Raw genomic sequence first — 25,008 nt, forward strand, 5'->3', positions numbered from 1 at the left:
GAGGATGGCAGTGGCAAGTGCTGGTGGGAGCCCAGCAGGCCTGGTTTCAGTTGAAGTGGTCCCTGTAAGGACTTATGGGAACCGGCATCTGCCTGACTGTTCTGAGAACTGATGTCCAGCTTGCTCAGGAAGTCTACCTCAGGAAGGCCACCTGAAAAGGTGTGGCCAGACAAGGTGGATGTAGGCGATACATTATCTCTCCCACACCCAAGGCATAGTTGCATTGCCAACATTCTTAGTGTCTTAGTCCCATTGCACTAGATCTCTGGTATATTTCAAATTAATGAAATTGTGGCTCTAGTTAGATCAATGACAAGTATACCTGCACATGAGAAATGGTGGCCCTACTCCCTTGACCCTACTCCCAAGAGTAAGCTTAGCAGTCAAGGAATAAGAGGATCTTGTGGCTCAGGAATTGGTTAAGTTGAAGGAAGCAAAGAACAGAAATAAATGCACAGTTTTCCAAATGAAGAGTAGAAAGTGGAGACCTCTAAGAATTGGTATTGGGACCTGTGCTTTTAAACTTGTTCATAACTTGTTCCAGAGTCAGGTGTGAGCAGGGCAGTGGCCAAGTTTGTTGATGACACTAAATTGTTCAGGGTTGTTAAAACAAAAAAGTGATTGCAAAAAGTGCCAAAAGGACCTCTCCAAACTGAGTAAATGAGTAGTAAAATGACAAATGCAGTTCAATGTAAATAAATGTAGAGTGATGCATGTTTGAGCAAAAAACTCTGAATTTCACATATATGCTCATTGGATATGTACTGTAGGTGACAGAACAAGAGCAAGACCTTGGGGCCATAGCAGATTGCTTGCTGAAGATGTTGACCCAGTGTGTGGCAGCCATGAAAAAGGCAAATTTCATGCCAGGAATGATTAGGAAAGGAACTGAAAATAAACCAGTCAATATCATAATGCTGTGGTGTAAACACATTTAGAGTACTGTTTACAGTTCTGGTCAACTCACTTCTAAAAGGACATTGTAGAGTTGGAAAAGTTTCAGAAAAGGGTCACCAAAATGATCAGGGGTATGGAGCGACTCCTCTAGGGAGAAAGGCTGCAGGGTTTGGGACATTTTAGTTTAGAGAAAAGGTGAGCCAGAGACAGCATGATAGACATTTATAAAGAAAGTGGATAGAGAAATACTCATAACACCAGGACTTGTGGACATCCAATGATGCACAGTGCAGAATAAAACTATGGAACCCGTTCCCCCAGGAGGCAATGATGGCCACCACCTTGGGTGGCTTTAAAAGAGGATCAGACCAAGTCATGGGCAGAGAGAGCTATCAATGGCTACAAGCCATGACGCCTATGGTTGGCCTCCACAGTCGGGAGGCAGCTATGCTTCTGAATACCAATTGCTGGAAACCACAGGAGGGGAGAGGGCTCTGGGGCTCATGTTCTGCTCCCTGGTTTTCCACAGGCATCTGGTTGGCCACTATGAGAACAGGATGCTGGACAAGATAAGCCTTTGTCTGATCTAGTAGGCTATTCTTATGTTCTTTTGTACCTCTCTGTTAGAGCAATGCCAACCCCTCACTGTAATTTACTACTATGTTTTAGACAGGGGTCAGCTGGAATGCCGTTGCTGGCAAAGTAAAGAAGATGGCACCTTGACTCATTCTGAGTCCCTCAGGCTGGATCGTATGGTTCTATATTGCACTCCTAACTTTGCGTTTCTGCTGTCATTTCTCCTCATCTCCTGGTTTCAGTCAGTCATGGAGCATATGATATTGCAATGAATCTGAACCTCTGCGCTTTCAGTATCTGAAGGTGGAAGTAGCATCTTTATTCTCAGCCCAGTGGAGCACATGATTGTGAGTTTTTTTCCTCTCCCCATTATGATACTGAGAAAAGTATCAATCTCATTATATGTGGAATATGAATAGTAATGGCAAAATTTCAAATGCCCTTGAGACCTCCCTGAAAGGTTAATACCTTTCCAAGGTGCATTTGTATTTGCACTGACGGTTTGGCCTCTGTGAGTGTTTAGTTCATGAAGGTAAAATGGTCAAAAACATTAAATGCACAGTCGCAGAGAGACGGGCGCGTGGCACAGAGGAATTGTTTGATAACACAAGTGAGAAGAATGCTGCAAGTGAATTGGGGACGGAGGTGAAGGTGCTAAGCATTGGTTGCAAATTGAATGGCATCATCTTCCCATTTCCCATCAGTCCAATAAGTATTATGGATCAGTTTGCAGTTCACAACATCCTGCTGGTCAGATTTTACACATATATATTTATTTTTCCCCTGGCACAGTATCTGTCATTTGCTTTTTAGTTTCTTTGCTTTGGAGACATAATCTCCCTTTTGGGGTCTTCTGAAATCCCTTGTAACATTTCCCTGCCTCTTTCCTAACTGGTGAATTTGGAGGGAATTAGGGAAATCTCGCAAATATTTTCAAAGCGTCAAAACTCCCAGTTTTATGAGGAAGCATTACCATGAACAGTGGCTTCTTTCTAACACCACATCTGCATCCATTGAGAACACTATGTTACCATTTTAACAGCAGAATCCTGGGCACTGTTAAGCATGCTGAGACTTGTAAGGAGACTACTATTCCTAGAGCTACCATATCTAGAGTTCCCTGCAAGTGTGGTGTAGTGGTTAAGAGCGGTAGTCTCGTAATCTGGGGAACCGGGTTCGCTTCCCCACTCCTCCACATGCAGCTGCTGGGTTACCTTGGGCCAGTCACACTTCTCTGAAGTCTCTCAGCCCCACTCACCTCACAGAGTGTTTGTTGTGGGGGAGGAAGGGAAAGGAGAATGTTAGCCACTTTGAGACTCCTTAAAGGGAGTGAAAGGCGGGATATCAAAATCCAAACTCTCTCAAAGTGGGATTGTCTGTTAAACCACAATGGAGAGCATAGTTCTGTGATGAGAACAGGGGTCCCAATGGCACAAGATCAAAGATGGCCTTATTGGTAGATCTTTTTTAAAGAAAATTCCAGGCATGGTGTTCAACTGTAAAATACACACACAGCAATATTTGGTCACATATTTTCATAGATGGAATTGCCAGCCTCTGGGAATGCCGAGAGCCATCAAAAATTTGTGCTACTCTCATATTTCATAGGATAAGAGGATACCTCATGTCAGGCTTTTGAAGATTACATCAAGTCAAACTTTTATTAGCAAAGTTGAAATTCATGTAGAATGAAAATATTTTTTTTAAAACCATACATATACATCGGCATGATACAAACAGCAACTACAATACAAACACACTTTTCTAAGCCTTAATAAACCTCCACTAACATTGATTTCAAAAAGTAACAGTATGCGCCTGGTATTCATGTCCCGTCTTTTTTTTCCCCCATGAAGAAATGTGTATATATGTATATATAAAAACAAATTCTATGCTTTGGCTCTGACCAATTCTGTGCAAAAGCTGAAAAATTACAGATGATCCCAAATTTGGAGACTTGAGGTGAATAGGAATGGGACTGACATGTAAACATTTAAGACTCGGAATGGCAGATTTATAGTGTAATTCTGTGTTTATTCTGAAAAAAGTTTCATGGTTGCCATGTCCTTGCTTGGCTCCATCACCCTCCATGTGTTGGAGGAGCAATTCTGCTGTGGGCAGCCTGTTCTGTACTTGCAGTTGGTCTAAACAATTCAGAACCCTGATCTGCAGCCACCCTGTCTCCCATTTGTGCATAGGGATGATTTGCAAATAAACCTCCAATGTCACACTTTTAACTAACCTGCACTCATCCTGCACTCCCTGAGTTTCTACCCAGGAGTTTGCATTCAATATATTATGCAGCCTCCGTCATGCAGAACAGGCTACTCACTGGAGAAATTTTACCAACAACATGATAAGACGAGACAGGGCTTTCTTTTTAATATGATTCTAATTTAATGTGGAGTGGGGAGGCAGATACCTGAACAGGGTTTGGTTTAAGACAGTTTACCTCCACAGGAGTCTGCACATGATTGCACGTTTAGACGTGAAAGACTTAATATTCCAACTGAAACAAATCCTAGTCTGAGAGGGCCTGCTCTGTTGCCAAGTCAATGGAAATTTTAGGAAGATGGCAATTGGACCATTTCTGCACAACCATGGGTCCACAACAGGACTGTTTTTTTCAGCTGGAACTCAGCAGAACTCAGTTCTGGCACCTCTCAAGTGGGCGCCATTACCATTATAAGGGAACAAGAGTTCTGGCACTTCTTTTCCTATAAACATAGCATGGGTCCACATCCTATGGAAAAGAGCTCCGAAACAAATCAAAATCCTCAAAGCAGCTGCTCTATAATCTCACGGATATTGCTACAACTACTCTATTATTGAAGTGCTTTCCGTACAATCTTTATAAATATAATGAAACAAAGAAGAATTAGTTATTTCTCCCTTTCCAGTAAGGAGTGGCTTATGATGTGTTATCTACTATGTTGCATTGTTTGTACAATTTGAAACCCTTAAAGCCATATCGTTTTGTAATCTTAGGCCAATTTCACATTGTAAATCACCATGAGGTGCTTTTTAGATATAATTTTAATTTTGCATTTAATTTTCCAAATGTGTTATTCAGTCATATAGTGATTGGTGGTCGTCGTAGTAAGATACTGGGACCAATTGTAGCTAATATACCAGCTCTCACTATGTTTTTCCAGTGGCTAGCTGTTTCAGGCTGTACAGAATACAATCTGGTTTACCCTGACAGTTCCAAATCTGTAGACTTGGGGCAGGAATCACATGAAGAAAAGAAGTTTCCAAGTATGGCCCATCCCTTTCACATAATCTTTCTGAAAATCTAAGTATGCAATGTCAGTTTATCGGCTCTGCATATCAAGCGGCAAATATTTAATATTACTGGAATTTTTTATTTCCGAATGCAGAAAGAGGTTCAACATAACCTCTGCTTTTAAGATGATAAATCAACTCTACTGTCATCTCAAATTTACACTTATAGTGGGGGGAAACAACATCCCTGCTAAAATCACAGCATGTATTCTGGCTTCAACTATTAAGCTCATACTGGAAAACATTAATATTTCTTTTTCACAACTCCCTCCCTCTCTTGCTCAAGAGATTGTTTAGGAATGTTTAGGAGTTTCATGTTGTTTTTAAAGAAGTCTTTAGAGTGTGTCAATGGAAAGATATTAATAGGCAGACTTTTTTTAAAAAACCAAAATCTCACACTATTCATTAATATTCAGCTAACACATATTTAACAATTCAATGCAATTTTTAAAAACATTTTCATTGTGCACTCTCTTTTGGCATTTTATGTTTTCTTCTAGCTTTGAGATGTGACATTAAGGTTTACACCTTCTGAAGGAAAAATTGGAATAGATAAAAGCACTCATATGATAAATGGGAAACAGAAGGGATATTGCCGTAGCATCATAAAGCATTTACAAAAAGTCTGATACATACTGCTGTTATGTGATGGTCAACAAGGTGCTCCCAGATAACTGAATGCCTTAACAGGGCTTTTGTGTCCCGTCCCCCCAGCAGATTTTTGAACCAACATTGGGAGGTCAGCCTCGCGTTTTGAGTCCTTGGGGACTAGCAAATTTCCACATCATATGGTGGGCCCTGAAGGGCATTGAATGCTTTGCATCCATCCAGCTCCTAAGTCCCTCTAAAGAAGGCACATGAGACTTTGGCTCAGATTTTTCCTCTGTGGCATTTGCACAAGGAAGGCATTGCTGCATCTGTGTATCTAGTTCAGATTTTACTACTTTCCAAAATACCACTGAAGGAATGACACAAGCTTCCTCACTCTCTGCCAGATTTTAAGTTGATAAACGATAACACACAGCCGATCTTGGTGACGCAGTCTCCTCTGTCACCTGTGGAACAGGCCAAAAGAACTACCTGTGTGAACTGTTATAAGAGCCTAAATTATCTCAGTCATCTTGGCACCAAATGCTCTAATAATTCCCCCAAAGTAACTGACTGAAGTGTTGCCAACTGGGATGCCCTTTGCACTAAACTGAAGCCCTATGAAGATTCTGAGTCTGCCCTGGAGTAAGTGGAGCTAGTTCTCCATCACTATTTGTTAAATTCCATAATCACCTCAAAAGAGAACAATAGTAGCATAACATTTGTACATGCTCAGAATTTATTTTTTAAAATGCATGCACCAGATTGATCAGTATGTAAATGTAAATGCTTACCAAATAATATGGGGAAAGGTTGAATAACAAACTGACTATATGTTCACACAAAATGCTGAGATATCTCACCCTGGGATAATTTTTCATGCAGCAGCCTCCAATATCATTGTCATTAACCTGACCACGTGTGCATAAAACTCACTGGAATAATTCTAGTACTGGGTAACAGTTGTTCTACAAGCCCAAATAGACAAATCTGCTGGGACTAAATAATAATATATAAAAGACTTTTTTTCGGTAATGACATTTCCTTTGATTCAGTAGCACATAAGCTGTGCCTGCAATGAATTTTAAAATATTCATTGGGGGATTGTGTGTGTGTTTGTGTGTAACAAGAGGGGGGAAACTGAGTACAGCAGAAATGCTTCTCAACATGTTTTGTATGGAAAATGTACCTCATTCATATAAAACTGGACTTGACAAGAGAAACCCAGTTGATCCTCAGCTCCATGGTCCCAGAAACCATTGTGTTTTGCTGCAAAAAAAACCCCCAGAACAACAGCAGCAACAACAAAAAAATGTGTCTTGCCCCCATTCCAACAATATAAACAGAATATGTACAAAAAGGTGTGTGGGTGTACAAATATACAGCTAGGGTACTGATAAACCCAGTTTGCTTCAAAAGGCAGCAATTTGCTTAAAAGGGGTGCTAAGCAGTCAGAGAACCTATATCCCCCCTGAACCGACCAGAACTCAATTGCTCTGAATCAGACCTGTGCTTTCCCCAGCCAGAAGAAAGCTGTTGCAGCTGATTTCCTAAAGAAAGAGCACCAGCTAGTGGTCAAAACGAGGAGAAAAACTTTTAATCCAATGTTTCAGGAAGTTTGGCAGAAGGTAGATCATGCTGCATTTCGGAGCCCCTGCCATCAACACGGAATACGAATTCCATAATCATTGGGGAAGTTGCCTTTAGGACATTAAATAATGTAGCATTTGGAATGCATTTATTTAGAATTCTCTCTCTCTCTCTTTACTATGTAGGACTTTACTATAAGTAGCTGTTGATTTCTCTGCCCGGAGTCTGATCCCTGTAAGTACCGGGGTTATGATAGTATTAGAAAATGGGCTTTGAAATGTTTATACAAAGGCAATGAGAAACAAAGGAAGTTCTAATTTAAGGTCCAATCCTTTTAGCTATAGTGTGCCAACAAACATTCGGAATTGAGTGGGTGAGTAGTAGAGTACATTGCACTGGGATCGTTCTGGATACAAGATGCCACACTGCTACGGTGGGTCAGTGTTAGCACACCATTGGCAGATGCAACACACTGGCATAGTGTTGCTGTGCAGCCGAGAACTGAGCACCAGGTGGGTTTAGCAGAGGCAGGGCTGGCAATGATTTGGTCAGACAGCATCCTATCTGACATTGGCCAACCCAGGGTGAGTCATGCCAGCACAAGCATCCAGTAATTGGTAGCCACTTTTTAGAATGTGATTGCATCTGAGAGGCAGTGCAGGAGGACTCCTGTGACCCACCATCGAAACCAAAGACGCCATAGTAAACATTTTAGTGTAAGCTGTTTGAGTGCCGTTGCAGCCACACATATCTAAAGGACTGGGTCGTAAGAAACATGGAGGGCACCAGATCCCTATATACATATATAACACTGAAGTAGCCATGGTTTTGGTCAGACTGAGTGGCATATATCTTACCAAACTGTAGGTCTGAGTCACATTTTAACTAACTGAAAACGACCGTGCCTTGAGGAAGAAGTGTCTCAAAAACCAGCTTTCGAAGTCAACCGCCTATTTCTACATAGGCCGGATGTCAAGGTCTTGAACTTTCCTGCAGCCTACGTCTGACCTGTATGATATCTGATGGCTAGTAAATGATAAATATGGTGATCTGAAATGAATTATTCATGCTAACATCTTATGCATGGAGAGGGAAGGTTGCTGTAGAACTGCCAATGCTTTCAACCGATGCTTTTTCCTTGCAGCCCGTGTAAGCTCCAATAAAAGAACCATCTTCGTTGAACATTCTGTGGTCCCCGTCTCCATAATCCACCAAACTGTCAGCGCTTTCTGCAGTTTTGATGTCCATGTTAAGAGACCGCAGGCTCCCTTTGAGTGGCTTTTCATCGCTGTCACTATAAAAGGAGAAGCATGGATGAGATGAACAAACAGGCATTTTCCACATAGCCACATCAAGGGGAAAGAGCAATTGGGAAAACTATTTGGAGCAAGAACACTGTCAATTTTAGTTTGCCTATTTCAAGATGGCCAAGGGGTTTTCAGAGCGTCATTTCTTTCTTTCTGCAAATCATGTCTCCGGTGTTCTGCTTCCTGCAACCTTCCTAAGTGCTTGCACTTCCTGAAAAATCCCATGATGTCTTTAAGTGGAAGGAGGGGAGGTAGTGTCCATGATTGTTCTTTAATCTTGAAGTCTTTTTACTTTTAAAGAAATCAGGGCAGAAAGTGTTTTTGAGAAAGGGAAAGAAAGAGAAGAACTTGAAAAAACAAAATCAGCCAGCACAGCAAACTTGGGCACTCGATAGCCAAATGCTCTGCCCATGTGACTTTTTCACATCAGGAAGTATGAGCAGCTGGGGTGGCAGCAGAATGCTAAGGAAATGTTTTCTGGGATAGAAAGCAAAGACTCCACCCTCAACCACCACACCATGATACAGAAATGCAAAGAAATTCTAAATTGTCCTGACAAAGTGGAAGTAAAACAAATAAGTCTCCTTAACAGAGGAAGAAAAAAAAACCCCAGAGGACAGATTTTGGTACAACTCTAATTATAGCTTAGTTTTGGAAGCTGCTGGTTCATCCAAGTAAAAAGGAAATTAGATGGTTAAATAGGATCCAGCATAATCTAGTTATATTTTAAATTTGATTATTTAAATAACTCTGTGAAACATGGATGCTTCTTGAGGAAAACAATCGATCAGGGAACTGGTGGCCTTCCAGATGTTGTGGGATTACAACTCCCATCATCCCTGACTTTCGGCCATGCTAGCTAGGGCTCATGGAAGCTGGAGTCCAGCAATATCTGGAGGATCACAGATTTCCCATTCCTGACCTATATGACTGAATCTTTCACTTGCTTGGTTTTATTTTTCCTTTACACAAGTTCCTGGGTTACAGATATCCTTTCACCACACTCTTGTCTATATAACATTATTTACTTATAAGTTACAACAAGGTAATAAAGATTCTTAGATCACCCAGATTGGTGCGAATATTGTTGAATCGGAGGAGCAATTTCTACTCAGAAAGTTGGAAGAGAAGGGAAGAAGGAATAAATGGGAAGGTAAGTCTGACATATCTACCTTTGAGCAGAAACCAAGGAAAGGCAAGAAGATAACAATGTTGGAGGGATAATCAAGGCATGGAGGTGAACCTGATACTTTACCTGGGGACTGAAAGATACCACCTGCATGACTTGCTTACCTTTCTAATTATCTGTCCCATTAAGAAAGCATTAAAAATCAAATATACAAGGAATTATGCAGAACTTGTAAATGGTACATTATGTGGTTTTGTACCTTAGATGGATCATTTAGATTTAGTCAGAAACCTTTTAAATTCACCATGAGGAACAGCTGGTTTGCTGGATCAGGAAGCAGTCATTACATATGGTTGACATAGATTTTAATACGTATAATAACTTGCATTGCTCATAACAGTGTGGCAAATTTCAAACAGAGACCCCATTCATTTGTTTCTGTTATGGAAGGGATTGTCCATGTGCACAGAGGGAACTCTGCGCGGCATATGTGGTGAGTTTCTCCAGCTTATAGAAAACAACTAAGCAGTTTTGTAGAATTCTATGCATTATATAATAGCAACAAGATCTGCCTACGAGATAAAAGCCCCAAGCTCAGACTGCATGGCTTTTACAAGCCACTCTTGTGTTCTTATACCAATAATTTAGGAACTTTCACTACTGTAACTAAGCCAAGTTTGACTGCCTATGTTTTCTAACTGATGTATGGAAAAACGCATAGAACTGACCTTTGGAGACTTCGGAAGTAAACCATTTTTAACTTACCAAAAGTGTGGTCTTTTCTATGCTAAGGGAAGAAGAAAGTTTTGGAACTCACAAGGACATATTTTAAAGGTCTAACAGCCTATCTTTCTATGCTTTACCTTGCTACATGTTTTATGATTTTAAATCTCTGCTGGGGTTCTCTTACCAAAGAGTACTTCCCCCAAACCTGGATCTTGGCATCCAGGAAATCTTCCTTCTTTACCTATTTTTTTCTTTGTCACCAACAGTAAGTGCCCAATCTGGAAATAAAACCACCTTTAATATATCTAGAGATCTAGACAAGAAACAATTCACATTGAAGAACCATTCCACCAGCCATTTTCCTTCATCAAAATGTGTGTGAACTTCAGTATTCTAGATGCATTTCATGACAAATGTAGGATCTCACGAGATTTCCTCTGAAAAATGATTGCTTGTGTTGTTTTTATTAAAAGACATTTCAATCAATAGTTCAATGCAAAAAGCTATAAGCACACACTAACCTATATTCACCAAAGATTTCATCTTTTATGGATTGGCCTTCGGGATCTGGATGCAAATCTTCTTTTTCTTTCACTGTACAGAAAGAGAGATAAGACTTTCTCAGTTATTCTCTGCAAATTCCATTTGTTCTGCTCATATGTGACATTGTGAGCAGGTAATGATATGGCTGCAGAGGAAGAAGCTGGAGCCTTCCCTGGCAAACTGGGCTTGAATGCAGCACCTTTCAAACTTGGCACCAACTACAAGCTGTGATTGGGATGCGGGTGGTGCTGTGGGTTAAACCACCGAGCCTCTTGGGCTTGCCGATCAGAAGGTTGGCAGTTCGAATCCCCACGACGGGGTGAGCTCCCATTGCTTGGTCCCTGCTCCGGCCCACCTAGCAGTTCGAAAGCACGTCAAAGTGCAAGTAGATAAATAGGTACCGCTCTGGTGGGAAGGTAAACGGCATTTCCGTGCGCTGCTCTGGTTCGCCAGAAGCGGCTTAGTCATGTTGGCCACATGACCCGAAAGCTGTACGCCGGCTCCCTCGGCCAATAAAGCAAGATGAGCGCCGCAACCTGAGTCGGCCACGACTGGACCTAATGATCAGGGGTCCCTTTACTTTACCTTACAAGCTGTGATTGAGTCCTCTCACAGACTCTCTATTGGAGTTCCCATCTTCCCTTTGGAAGCCTTACCTTGGGATAAGGGGATGGGACAACAGAGAGGAAGGCTCACTTTCAGAAATTCTGCAAGGCCCCTCAATGGCTGGAATGGACCCACAGAGCACCATTTCTTGGAGGGGATCATGGAGCTTGTGGCAGTCTAACAGTGGTTTGAGTATGAGTTAGATGAGGTGTATTCAGTTTGGAGAGCACAAGCATGGTTTACCTGAGTATTTCCCTCCTTTGTTCCTTTTAACAAAGCAGACTGTGAGCAACAATAAAGTCAGAAGAGCAATGGCACCCATCAGTCCAATAAACCAGCCTTGCGTAGAGATTCTTTCATAAATCCCAATGGATGCTTCATATGAGAGAAATGGGGGGAAAGTACGTGCATCAGAAAAGAAGAATATCCAAATCATTATATTCTCATTTACAATAACTTAAAAGATGCATTTTAAAACTGATTCTGCATGAAACACTTTTTGCTATAGAGGAACAGATTCCATCATTCCAAGTGGGACAGAACTGAGGATCAACATTTATATTAAAGGCAAAGAAATAGTTTGCAGCACACAAAACTGATCTCTGGAATGAGAATTCCAACAAAGATTTTTGATTAAAGAGATTCATGCCAAATAGGAAAGCCAATACAGATCTTAGGTAAGCCTGTCATGCAAAAGCAGTTTTTGGAATAGAGACAGAGTTAAAAAGTATACAGAACACATGCAAGTGCTTAGCTAGCTGCATTTAAGATGCAAGGAGTAAGAGACCTACCCGCTGGGGATTGGGCATAGCAGCTAAAGTCTGTAGATAATACACATTCAACATTTTAAAAATCATTTCACTTTCACCCTTCTTGGCAATGCAATGTGCGGAGCGGCATTTTAAATCTAGACTGTAATTCTCAAGCCACTCACTCTGGAGTACAAATGGAAATCAGCCAGCACCGGACTCACCTACACTGGTACAAGCGAGTTTTATGGGAGATTGAGCTTAGGGAAAGCTACAAAAGCAAGGAGACTACCCTTAACCTCTGCATAAAGCTAACTGAATGGTGTTTGAACTGGACAGAAGAGTGATTCCATTGACGAGGTGGAACTCTGCTTGCTGCCCATATGAGAGACTTTCCAAGAGTGACTGCAGAAAAGTCTGTAGGCTGTGATGTACTGCCTTCAGTGTTCCATCAGTGTTAGGGGGCAAAAGATGGCATTCTGTGCATGGCCTTGAATCTGCTGGATCCAGCTCTCTTTGTTTTTCATATATGCCAATTGACTGAGCCCCTTAACTGAGCGCCTTGTGTTGTGAACCGCCCTGAGGTCTATGTGTATACAAATTTATTTAATAATAATAATAATACCAGACTGACACAGTTATAATTAACTGATCTCTTATTGGTTTCAATGTGAGGGATTTTGGTGTATTTTTTAATGCATGGAAAAAGATGCAAGCCCTTTCCACTGTAGCAGAAGGTGAGATGGCAGGGCTTTGGCAATGGTGGGTCATCCTCCACTTAAATCTCCACACACACACCCCAATTCAATATAGGATTGCTCTTCTCTTTGCTGCATCACCACCAGTAGAGTAGGATGATTCTAGTCACAGATAAAACCATTTACAAACTTTATCTGCCTAATGCAAAGATGTGATATGAATAACCACCCACAAGACAAAAAGGTATTGACTACTAAAATGTCACCTCCTCTATAGTCTCGGCAATATTTCTGTATGCCTGGCCTTACATAGCTGCCTGCTTGGGATGGACCTCATGACTCAAGGTCCTCCTGAAGAAGGAAGCAGCTCATAAATGGAATTGACTCACTGCTTGATCTCTGGTTCCATCAGCAGAAGCCTTTATGGCCCAGGCCCGGCCTGAAATTCCTCAACAGAGAGTGGCTTGAGAATTGTGAGTTGAGTGAGCGTTGCTTCTGTTGATGTCGATGGTAGAAATCTCAATGAGACTGTTGGCAGTGGGTCTGTATTCTCCAAACGTGTTTATATAATGCTCTCTATCTGAAGCAACTTGCAATTATATTGCTAAACTTTGCTTTACAAAAATAATGGCCATATTAGAGGCCTTAGAAAATTCTCACCTCTCCCCCTGGCGTCTATTACATCTGCAGAAATGCTATTATTATCAACCCAATTCTTAGTTACTAGTCGAACTGTATGTGCAGTTCCAGGCTCAAGTGCCTCAAGAGGCTGAGTCTTTGGGGTGGGATTTACTGCTTCAGAAATCTTCCCGACAGCTTTACCTACGAAATGTACAGAGTTAAGTAAAATATGTGAATTGGGTTAGGGCCTTGGAAGGCACAGTTACAAAATCAATACAGGTAAATATGAACATGTTTAGCTATTCCCTTCCAAGGATTAGGTAAGTGATTATGTGAACATCATCAGTGTTTCCCTTGGGGATCGTTTAGGATTCAAATTAAAAGAACTACCGGTATGTTGTATATATTGCAATGTATAATGTAACACAAAACGTATGGAGAAGAAGTTAACACTGACAGTATAACCTGATGAGGTTTACATCTACCTTAGATTACATATTAATTAAAATTTTGAACAAGACCTGCTCGTTTAGGCTATTAGGTGTTTTGCCTTAATTATAAGTATTCTGGAGAACACTGAATATAAATGTCAGTATTTGAAATATAGTAATACTTTTCTATTTCTAGGTAATCTTTATATTCACATAAATAATGTTAATATCACATAAATCATTTTTATATGATAACATTTATATTTAAATCTATATCTGTTAAGAAAGGCTGGAACACTTACCCCCTAACATCTGCTGCTAACTGCTCTGTTCTCGTTGAGCTTTGTTTCTGAGCATCACAAAACAGTATAAACAGAATCTACCTAACACAGGCATAGGCAAACCTGGCCCTCCAGATGTTTTGGAACTACAACTCCCATCATCCCTGACTGGTCTTGTTAGCTAGGGATGATGGGAGTTGTAGTCCCAAAACATCTGGAGGGCCGAGTTTGCCTATGCCTGACCTAATATGAAGCCTAAAGTCACACCTCAGTGTAGATTCCTTGCATGAAAAGTGAATTTTGTCTTCTTGATTTAACTTAAATTCCATTGAGTTTCAGGTTTAAAAGTCAGTGGAATAGGGCTATTTGGTCAGATTCAATTTATCTTATGATCGGCATGTAATGAGACTTCCTAGTTTACTGTGAACAAGTGGTGTATAAGTGCACACTCTTTGATCATTCTATTTTCACTCTTCCACTTGTGTGAGTCAGATACACAAACCAAGAAGACTTGGGTTCCCACTATGTGCAAAACAGAGATAATGGTTTGTTGCTTTTTAAAAACCCACAATCACTACTAGCCTGAATCTGAACATGGCCATATGCTCATTAATAAAAATCTGTTAAAATACAGAATACTTTGACTGTGAAATAGGATAACTAAAATAATTGATCCATAAGACTTTTTTTAATGTGTGGACCTATCTCTACTTTCAAAATGACAGAATATGAACTGTCAGAAAGTTGCAAATGTTTCTATGTGCTTCCTTCAACTCCCAGCAGCAACCTTGAGATGTACTTTAATTAGGTAGTGGCATAATGACTTAGATTATTTTATTTATCAAGCAAGGATTAGATGTGAGAAGTTGGTCCCAAACAGAGATGTAATCCTATTTAAAATGAGCCAAGAAGTGTTGACTTGCCCAAGGCAACCTCAATACATTCTCAGCAATCTAAACCCAACTAACTTCTTAAACTTCTTATTTTTTAATGTGTTTTTCACTGCATGGTCTTATAAGCTGCTGTTGTAAATTGCTCTTATATATTTTATGAAGATGTAGCAGCATATAAAATAAATTAGATAGCGCTGATTCTTTTGCACTTTTTCTAAAGAAGGACTTCAGTGACTTAATTTGCTGGATGTAATTTATCATTCTAGGTCCCACTATGAACAAGATATTTGGTGTTTATTAAGTCACATAATATGGAGCTTGGAAACTCTTGGACTATATGCCTGTCTGGTGCTGAAGTTATGATCATTAGTTCTGAAACTACAAAGCAAGCAAACAGAAGCTTTGAGAGATTAACACTCAGAAGACAACTGAAGGAAAAAAAGAAAAGATTAAGAACACTGTGGGCATAGTCAAAGAGAGCAGAATATGATATGTTTCTCCAAGACAACAATCCATCAATTACAATCACTGCTTTAATTATTATACCACCACAGAGAGAGTGAACATGTTGATCGGCACATTAACCAAAATTTGATGCGAAGGGTTTTAACATAATTAAAACTATCTAGCAGAGTAGATTTTGCTAAATGAATTCTGTAAAGTTGAAACTACATTTTCTAATCAAACCACAAATTAAGCAGCAGGTCATTACAAGTCATATTTTAATTATGTTCCCCCCACCCAACTCAAAGTCTAAATGGTACACTTAATAGAAATGCTGTCTAAAAGGCAACAAGGCAAAAAATAAACTCTGTTGTGTCAATTTCTGTCATAATGAATGATGCAAAACACTTGAAAATGTCAGCTCCGTGAGATTAAAAACTGAAAGGAAAAGTAGCAAGAGACTCTAATTTGTAGAATAAGTATGGTGGTAATTTTACACCTACATTCTATTTGGATATGTGACCTTTCAGAGATATTTGTTGCAGGTTGGAAATGTTATCATGATAGTAATAAATCAGTGGTTAAGGCTGTGATTTAAAAGACAGCAGTGCATGGGCATCACTATGCAAAGGAGCCAAGGGAAAATCAAAAGGATCACATGTCTCTTTTCTAAGATCAGAACCTGCCATTCCATTATTTAGCTGTGGTGCTTATGATCTTCTGGACGGTAGCCACTAGTCAAGAACCTTATGGTTGTAGAAGAGAGTTCTCCATTGCAAATTCTGTCCTTAATACACTTCCGGGCAGGGACGGATTTAGGTTTGATGAGGCCCTAAGCTGCTGAAGGTAATGGGGCCCTTTATATGTCCAGCTGTCCTTTGTCAACAACAAATTGTCGCTGGTTTTTTTGGGTTGAATATATACTATGTAGTAATTTATGGACCTAATAGGTATCTAAAGCCATTTGCACATAACAAAAATGTGTATTTTATCAAAGTAATTGATATAGAAATGAGCAAATCAGTGATATTTTAGGGAGCAGGCTAACAGGTGGGCCCCATTACTTACATTATAGAAGCCTACACAACACAAAACACTGTTGCTGTATGTAGGTTTTATTTTATTTTTATCTTATATTTTGGAAATGTACATCCAGTTTTTTTTCCTTTAATTTTTTTAGGGGCCCCCAAAAGAGTGGGGCCCTAAGCTATAGCTTGTTAACTTATACGTAAATCTGGCACTGTTTCTGGGGCTTCATTTCCACTGAAGCCTTGCTGGTTTCCTGGCCTACAAATCACGCCGAACACTGGAATTCACCAGCTGTTTGATAGGGGAAGGGGATTTTTAAAGAGACATTTTGGAGTCCAACTGTCTGAAGTAGGCATGAAAGGGCTGAAATGGATAGTGTATCTTCCTCCTATCCATCCGAGAGGAAAAGGGCAGTGGATGTTATGAGATTGGATGCCAGGGAAGCCTTGAATCTTAAAGAAATCTACCAAACATCCAGGTAATTTGCCAGATTTCAGGATTGCCCTCCATAAGACTTCTATACTGAGATTCAACCACTTGTTCTCTGGGAGGTCTTAAGATTTGTTTAATGCAGAAGTCCACTGATGAAGAGCTGAGCATCTATACCCTCCCAAATAAGTGAGTTATTCATTATACAATAGGCACACAATGACTACACAAGAGAAATTATTGATAATTGGGTAGGCATTTGTAGGTAGAAGAGGAAAAGAAATGGAGAAACCTGAAAAATAAAAAGCAAAAACACATTGGTAAGGACATATTTATGGTCAATAAATTGAAAGGTCACTGAGCTATAGGCATTTGCTTTAGAAAACCGAAAGCGGCCAGCTTAAATGTATTTTTAATATACAGAAAGATAGAAGCAATAATAAAATAAACCAACCAACACCATTCCTCATTTTTCTGCTGTACCAAGGGGAGAACATGAACCTTAAACAAAGGGAAGCACATGACCCTTAAACACCTGACTGCAATTTCAGAAGATTTCTCTCGGGTTTGGAGATTTAGGAGAACTTATGATACTGTAGGGAAAATGAGCTAAACCTTCCCCAAAGATGAGCTATTATACAATTTTCCCCATAGTATATGTGTCTGCTGTTCAACACACTTATCACAAAATGTTGGACAGCTGGTCTCTGATCAACAACTTCACATGACAAATGGAAAGTTAAGACAGTCTTGGTGAAATTTGCCTCTAAAGAATGACTATTAAAACCGTAGTGATCTGCTGTGCAAGTAGAACTACCTCCTGGCTAACTCTGGGATATCTCATTCTGAACAAAAGATAGCTTTTGATAGTTGCTTCAGGCATTCAGAACTTCCTCCATGCAAGCTCTCTTAGCAGATACATCATTGCTATGAATATAGTATATGATCTGAGCCATTCACAGATACAGCTGCATCCAGCCAGAAACAATTGCTGTGATTGCAGCATTAGAAAATTGCCACTGTGTTTGTCCCAAATAACAATTTAAGACCTCCACGCAAATGCATCTCGAGGGACAGACTGTGTATATCACGTAGAGGAAGCTCTGACTACCTGAATCTGCCTACGTGACAAAAAACTGTTAAGTCGTATTTCTTACACTCCTAGCATTCTCTAAGAACTCAAGGGACCATGGGATTTGAGGAGACCTGCTGCAGATCCCCTGGAAGGAAACAATTAAGCTGTCTTTGAGGGGGAAGAGAGACGGGTATTGAATTCCTCCCCACTCCTAGCTTCCAAGTGCCTCACAGGCTAGGTTAATCTGCATTACATGGGAGGAAGAGAAGAGATGGAGTATCGGGACACTGAGCAAGTTCAAGCACAGCAAGCTTTAAAAGAGTACACTGTGGCATAGAGAGGTGCAGCCCTACTAGGCTGAGAGTGCCAACCTCCTCGCTTGCTTGACATTATGGGTGGCCCTAGGTGCCTTAGATACACTAATCAGTGAACTGGGTGCAAATTAATATTCCGAGGTGAGATTGGGGGGTATCTGGTTGGTATTCAGCCAATGGGAGAAACTGGCTAACAGATGGATTTGTACATTGTTTGTTGTACCTTGTTGGGTGGGGTGATTCGTAGAAAATTGTGAATATTCTCCACTCTAGAGTGTGATGCTGATGTTAGGGGGTGGGGGTGGGGTTGCACATAGTTATTGGGTGACTGATTGATTGACTGACTGACACATGGTGTGGACACATGGAGTGTATGTGATAGGCTAATTGCACGCTATATGTGAATGCGTCATTATGCTATTTTTTCCCTCTGATCTTCTGTTCTGTATTTCTTCTTACATAGGAACCAGTCTTGAATCTGTGCCTGGAGGGCTGGGTGAGGGCCAATAAGCTGAAGGTGAATTCTGATAAGACCGAGTAGCTGTGAGCAGGTGGTTTCCTTGTCAGGAAAGTTGACAAACTATTGATGAGGTTGCAGAACTGACCTGCAGAACAAATAGCTCATATGTCTCAAGCATGCGAAGTGGAAAACAGTTAACTGTGTATTCCTATGCAGGTCTACTCAGCAATAAGTCCCTCTGACTTCAGTGGGACTTAATATTGTACAGTAAGGATCATAACATGCCAGGTCTGGCTGGCAGACGCAGACAAAATCATTTGTAAAAGGGGGTGGAGTATATTTGACCGGACATTCAAAGAAGCCATTCATGCTGTGTTTAATTTATGTTAACATGAGGAACCAACCTCCCATAGACTTGATTTGTAGTCTAAATGGGTTGTGCCACTTGCAAGTCAGACTCTATTAAATGCAAGAAAGTGCAAGAAAATATTTGACTTTTCCCGGTCAACACTGCTATTGCATATTATCCACACTGATAAGCTCAGGTATCTTCTTCTTATCTCATTCCCTTTGGCAAATTGGTGTGCCAATCTCACTTAATTGTACCAATTAATATCTTGTTGGTTTTCAGTAACAGGACTGGAGTTGTGGACTGGTGAAGCCATTCTTCTGATTGTTTTTTAGATGAGTGAGATGGGTAATTGTATCAGCAGGGGTTTGGTTATCAGATCAGCAAGTGAACCACTGAACATAATAATAATAATAATAATAATAATAATAATAATAATAATAATAATTTTTATTTATATCCCGCCCTCCCCAGCCGAAGCTGGGCTCAGGGCGGCTAACAACAATCAAATAATCCAACATTCTAAAAACATTTCCAGCATAACCAATGAAGGAGTGATTGTAGAATTCAAAACTGATTTTTATTTATTTTTATTTTTTACTCTGGGCCACATCTATGGTAAAAGTAGTGGTCTGCCTGCAGCAAGCATTGCATTATATAAGACACAAGTTTATACCTGATGGCTGCAGTCTGATCCAAAGTTAGGTGAATTCAGCATTGAGCTAACTTGGAACAAATTTATGAAGTTTGCTAATGTCCATTGATTAACTGAATGTTTAGACTGCACTCCAATTGTTCTGCCTGGAATTGCTTCATACTGCATACGGATGGTCAAATCCGACAACTGTGGTTTCTCACAGTATCCCATTTTTTAAGTCTTCAGTTCTCCACATTCAACATCACTTTGTGATTTTTTAGAAAGGGACCTCATGAAAATTTATCGTTATTTTAATGTGAATTCCTTCTAATACACACATTTTCCTGTGTACTTTCCCCCCTTAATATTCACATTTCTGGAAACCAGTTTCCCCTAATACAGTGATGGCCAAACTTGGCCCTCCAGCTGTTTTTGGGCTGCAACTCCCACCATCCCTAGCTAACAGTACCGGTGGTCAGGGATGATGGGAATTGTAGTCCCAAAACAGCTGGAAGGCCAAGTGTGGCCATCGCTGCCCTAATATAATGCACGGCTGTCTCTTAATTTCACCAATATAATTCAATTTGATGCGCACACCCCCCCACCCAGCATTTGCATTTTTGTATGCATTTCTTGACTGAAAAACTGCTCTGCAAAATTCAGAGAAGTATGAATTTTGAAGGATGGTTGTGTTTTAGTTCACATATTATTTCATAAAGTGTGCATTAGACAGGTTCACCTTTAAGGTGAACTGAATGTCTCCTCACCTCTAAATGTTTGAGATACCATTCTCTCTCATTCCAGGAGACAGTGGAATGCAAAATTCAGATATTCAATCCCTTAAAGCCCAGGTCTTTCTAAATGTGAAGGCTCACAAATTGAATAAAATGCAAATTCATTTCTTCAGAGAATTATCACAGGAAGCAATTTTGTAAATACTTCAGAATGGTAATGGTGAAACAGTAACAAAATGGTAATGTTGTCATATCCTTAAACAACATTCAGAGCTCTGTTGCTCTTTGAAGCCTTAAATGTTAGCTGTATCCGAGAATTGGGTGAAAAGCAGGAAAAAAAGTCATTGGCATTAAACCTACAGGATTTAAATGCAAAAACATCAAATGGAAATTCAGCACCACTCTATTTGTAACTTACTGCCTTCGCTTACTGTTACTGCTTCCTCTGTGATTGGTTTCCCACAGCCTTGTACAGTACAGGCTCTTGCATAGAACTTGTACTTTGTACTGATGCTCAGATTGGAGAGCCTGAAGTTGAATGATGATGGGTTAGTAATATTGATTTCATGCAAGGGCCCAATGTCATCAGTTTCATTAACTGGAAAAAGAAGAAGCAAAGAATAGTAGTCAGTCAGACACCATCATCTGGAAGGAGACTGACTTGTTAAAAGCATGCCTCATGGACCAGGTCCCTGATCCATGAACACTGAGCTAAACAGGCATTTAAATCTCTATGCACACATTATGAAATACATAGCTTTCATGACATGTTGATTGATTTCCATAAATGGGGGGAGGGGAGAATATCTGGTGCAGTTTCATTCCGAGTATCACCAAAAGAAATATATATGGAAAAATAGCACTGCCTTAGAAGCTATGTGGCAATGAAGAATAGCTATGGGGCTCAGAAGGAACTCCTGGGGCTGCTGCTGCCACCTTCCTTCTGATTCAGTTGCCTCACTCTGCCTAGTGGTAGGGCCAGCTCTGCTCAGTTCAAAATGCAATAGCTCCAGATATGATTTTTCCACAAGCCACCCTTCATAGCCTCAGCCTCCTAGCTATTCCAGAAAATAACAGTGGTGCTTGAGTTGTGGGGAAAAGCCAGAAGGTCCTTAATGAATCTCAGAAGCTCCATTCCTTGAGTTAATTGTATGCCCAATTAATACAGAGAGATAAATCACAAACTAAACAACTCTGTATGTAGTTTACAAAAAGGAGCAAAGTGCCATTCTAAGGTTGAAGCTGACCTATTTGGTGGAGCATTGAATTGCCATTCTGTAGTTCCTTTTTGGGCTGACCAGGAGAAGATTCATGAAACAGAGATTGAAATCCAGGCATTTCGTTGTTGGAGTTCCGTTGGGACCACACCAGCACAAGTATACACATAGAAGGTTTCCCTCATGGACTTATTTCAGGAATATTTGGACTGATTGGCTTTGAGATACTGAATTGTGTGAGTCGTTATTATTATTTTGGTATTGTATATATTATATAAGATTTCATGTAATAGAAGGTGCTGAAATGCTGTAAATTATTGTTAATGGATTTTAAAAAAACTACATACAGAGTTGTTTAGTTTGTGATTCCTCCCACTTGTAGCCAAATCATGCTCTGTTCCCTCTGTAGCTTTCAAAAAACCAGGATTAATGGGAATGATGCAAAAGAAAGGAGGTTGGGTCCCCCTCTGTTTTTTGAGCACTGGATAACAACAGTGTGTCTCCAAAATTTGCTTGTTATTAAGCTCTACATCCAACCGTACCATTCACGTACTTACTTATCTGGTACTGCAAAATATATCCAGTGACAATGCCATTTGGTTTCTTCGGTGGTCCCCATGATAGTGTTACAGAGTCTTTATCTAAGTTTAGTATCTTTAGAAAGTGTGGCTTTTCTGGTACTGGAAAACACAACCAAAAAAACACATTATGCACTTTCTTCGTACTAGATCATTCCATTTGATCTCGGATAAGCTGACAGCATCTTTCCATTTGGTTCTTCCCCCTCCTTTATTAAAAACACTGCACCACTTGAAACACCTTAAGTAAAGTTTCAGAGCCGACTTGTTTTCCCTAGGCAGGCCATCCTCCCTTACACAGCCGAATAGATCCTTTAAAAGCTAATTTACCATATTTGACCCAAGAGATTGAGTTCACAAACTCAAAAGGGGACCCCAGATATTGACAATGAACTCCCAAGGACTACAGAACCATACCCACAGTGCAGGGAAGTGTGTTTGTGCAACTTCCCCTGGTTGGAGATGCAAAAGCCAGGAAATCTGAAACATGAGAATGTGACTCATTCCACCAGCAATTTTGATTCTCTGAAGCTACTCACGTGGGCCATCTAGACAGATGCAGGCCCATTATGCTCTTAAGAGATTTCCAAGGCAGGAGAATGACACCAAACATATTCCCATGAAAGACAATGGTAATAATTGTGTGAGGCCCAATGAATGCACAATTGCAGTGATTATTTATGTAAAGCTGCTAATCATTCATCCACATTCATTCATGTCCAGCTGGGTGCAGGAAGCAGACTATAAACAAAATCTGGTCGTAGAAACACATAAGTAGCAATCGAAAGATGCTAATGCCATAGTTCTGGCTGTGAAAATACTCAGACATGGGGAAAACAGCTAGCACACCACACACAGCTGAAGCAAGAGAAAATAGAGTTAGGAACATTGACTACTGTTTCCCTTCCCCTCCCTCATTTACCTCCCTCGGGGGTCTGGAATTTGTACGTGTTGCTTTCTGGTCCAGCTCCTTTGGAATTAAAAGCCAAAACAGTTAAGAGGTATTCACTGAATGGCTCCAGGCCAGGAATCATTCCATCGTTTCGGTCTGCGTTAAATGTCAAGAAACGTTTCTCCTGGCGATGGCTTTTTCCATCTAAACGGCTTCGTATTTTCCACCAGCTGACCTGTAGTGGGAAGATCCAACTGAACATTTGAGGCAGGGGACAACAACCAGGACCCTTACATAGCACACCAAAAATAAAACCCTTAGAAGAGGCTCTGAAATGTAGAGTAAGGGAGGGAGAGGGTAGTGTGGAGAACCATAATCACCTTGTAGCCCCGGAGGTGGCCACGAACTCTGTCCTTGGGAATGGTAGACCAGATGGCTTTGGCGAGAGTACTGTTGATAGCGTGTACAATCACATTGGAAGGAGCCGCTTCCGGAACTGGGAAAGGCAGGAAGGTGACAGGATTGTGTTAATTGTTGTGCTCAGCATCGTATATTTTGAAGTTGTGCCAGCATGCATGATGAGTTTAAAAGGATGGCCAGCTAACTAACTCTCTTGGTGGGCCACTTAGAGAAGAGAGTGAGAGTTAATGAACCAGAGTTTTGCACGCTACTCCTTTAAAATGCCCTGGTAAGATCTTCCTCAACTCCTCATTTGCAACTGGGGAGGAAGGCACTTCTCTGACTTGGCTCTTTGACACCCAGGTACTGATCTGAGTTTAAAATGATGGTTCTGGATTACTCAAAAGCCTCCTACTTTTAGGTCCTATCAAATCCCTGCTACAGGCAAGCTGTTTGTAATATTTAGATGTTATCATATTTAAACTAAGCCTCCATCTGTGTCTTGTGCACCAAAGCCTGCAGTCTTATGCACACTTATCTAGGAATAGGCTCAGCTTGAACTTGGCAGGGCTTTTTTCTGAATAAATATACACAGAATTGTGCTATATGAGCCATCAGTGGGGCCTACAACAAAATGTTGCAGTGTGATGGGCTTCTGCTCAGTCACTGCCATATTCCATGATACTGTGTTCTTTTGCTCTCAGTTTTCCATTTCTTCAAACAGTTCGTCAGCATTCTGTGCCCACTGAGCTGGTTCTGTCCACCTTTGGCTATTTTTTTTTTGGGGGGGGGGTGTTCCCTGCCTGGAGGGGGGGTTCCCTCCCCCATACCACATATTTCTTGTACTTCTGCAAAATCACTCCAAGCCTGTTGAATAGTGAAAATAGTGCTTTTTTGGCTACATAAGGATAGTCACTCATATTAGTATGTAGCCGTGGTGAGGAACATCAGGCCTGCTAGTCTAATCAGACCACCCAGCTTCTCTATTTGGCTGTCAAAGCTGCTTTGGGCATCACATATGATGTCAGGTATAGGGCATGTAGAGACACAACTGTGCTGAACAGGGAGCTTTGGCAAAGGACCACCTGCAAAGCCTTGTACACAGCACAATGCCCCGAGAGCCCTGATAACCAGCTGATAATCTGTGCCTGCAAGACTCACGAGAGACCCTTTGAAGCCCCAATGATCAGCTGGTTGTCAGGGCTGCAAAACACTATGCATGGTTCTCTGCAAGCCCCAAGGATCATCCGGGGTTCAAAGTGCCACACACAGTATGGTTTAATTTCAAAGAGCGTGTGGAGAAAATGGGTCACCTGATGTCAGGTGATAGGTGAGTGGCACCCACTTGTCAAACCACAGGACCTGCTGCTAGCCTACTGGCCAGATCCAATTGCCCAGCTCCAGTGCATAGGATATTTCTCTAGGGGTGAGCCAGTAAATGCCAGATATGAGAGGTGGAGTTCTGGAGTCAGAGCTTCCACACACATTAATTGCTGTATGAATGTTGGCTGTGATTCCTGAATTGTAGAGT

At 40.8% G+C, this 25,008-nt stretch overlaps 1 protein-coding gene and 2 long non-coding RNA genes across 8 annotated transcripts in view; 1 reads left to right on the forward strand and 2 right to left on the reverse strand.

Moving 5' to 3' along the window:
- Window positions 1-1,284: 1,284 nt before the first annotated feature.
- On the forward strand, window positions 1,285-3,277 carry LOC309337533. Its single transcript, XR_014154398.1, has 2 exons — window positions 1,285-2,601; window positions 2,841-3,277. It is a non-coding gene; the product is annotated as an uncharacterized lncRNA (long non-coding RNA).
- LOC309337417 overlaps window positions 3,107-25,008 on the reverse strand; it is a 345,606-nt gene continuing 323,704 nt past the window's right edge. Inside the window, exon 2 of the long non-coding RNA XR_014154276.1 lies at window positions 3,107-4,361. This is a non-coding gene — a long non-coding RNA (uncharacterized lncRNA). The remainder of the gene's footprint in view (window positions 4,362-25,008) is intronic.
- CHL1 (cell adhesion molecule L1 like) overlaps window positions 3,107-25,008 on the reverse strand; it is a 206,095-nt gene continuing 184,193 nt past the window's right edge. For 5 of the 6 annotated variants that reach the window (XM_081852350.1, XM_081852347.1, XM_081852349.1 and 2 more), the window contains 8 exons: window positions 23,459-23,574; window positions 23,109-23,313; window positions 22,166-22,288; window positions 20,810-20,989; window positions 13,355-13,516; window positions 11,491-11,622; window positions 10,620-10,692; window positions 3,107-8,230 (listed from right to left, as the gene is read on the reverse strand). In XM_081852350.1, coding sequence (XP_081708476.1) covers window positions 8,014-8,230; window positions 10,620-10,692; window positions 11,491-11,622; window positions 13,355-13,516; window positions 20,810-20,989; window positions 22,166-22,288; window positions 23,109-23,313; window positions 23,459-23,574 — 1,208 coding nt within the window. In that variant the 3' untranslated portion in view covers window positions 3,107-8,013. The remainder of the gene's footprint in view (window positions 8,231-10,619; window positions 10,693-11,490; window positions 11,623-13,354; window positions 13,517-20,809; window positions 20,990-22,165; window positions 22,289-23,108; window positions 23,314-23,458; window positions 23,575-25,008) is intronic. The other variant, XM_081852352.1, reaches the window with a different exon arrangement.

The sequence above is a fragment of the Podarcis erhardii genome (genome assembly GCF_964252035.2).
Source record: "Podarcis erhardii genome assembly, chromosome: 2".
NCBI classification, from domain to species: Eukaryota; Metazoa; Chordata; class Lepidosauria; order Squamata; family Lacertidae; genus Podarcis; species Podarcis erhardii.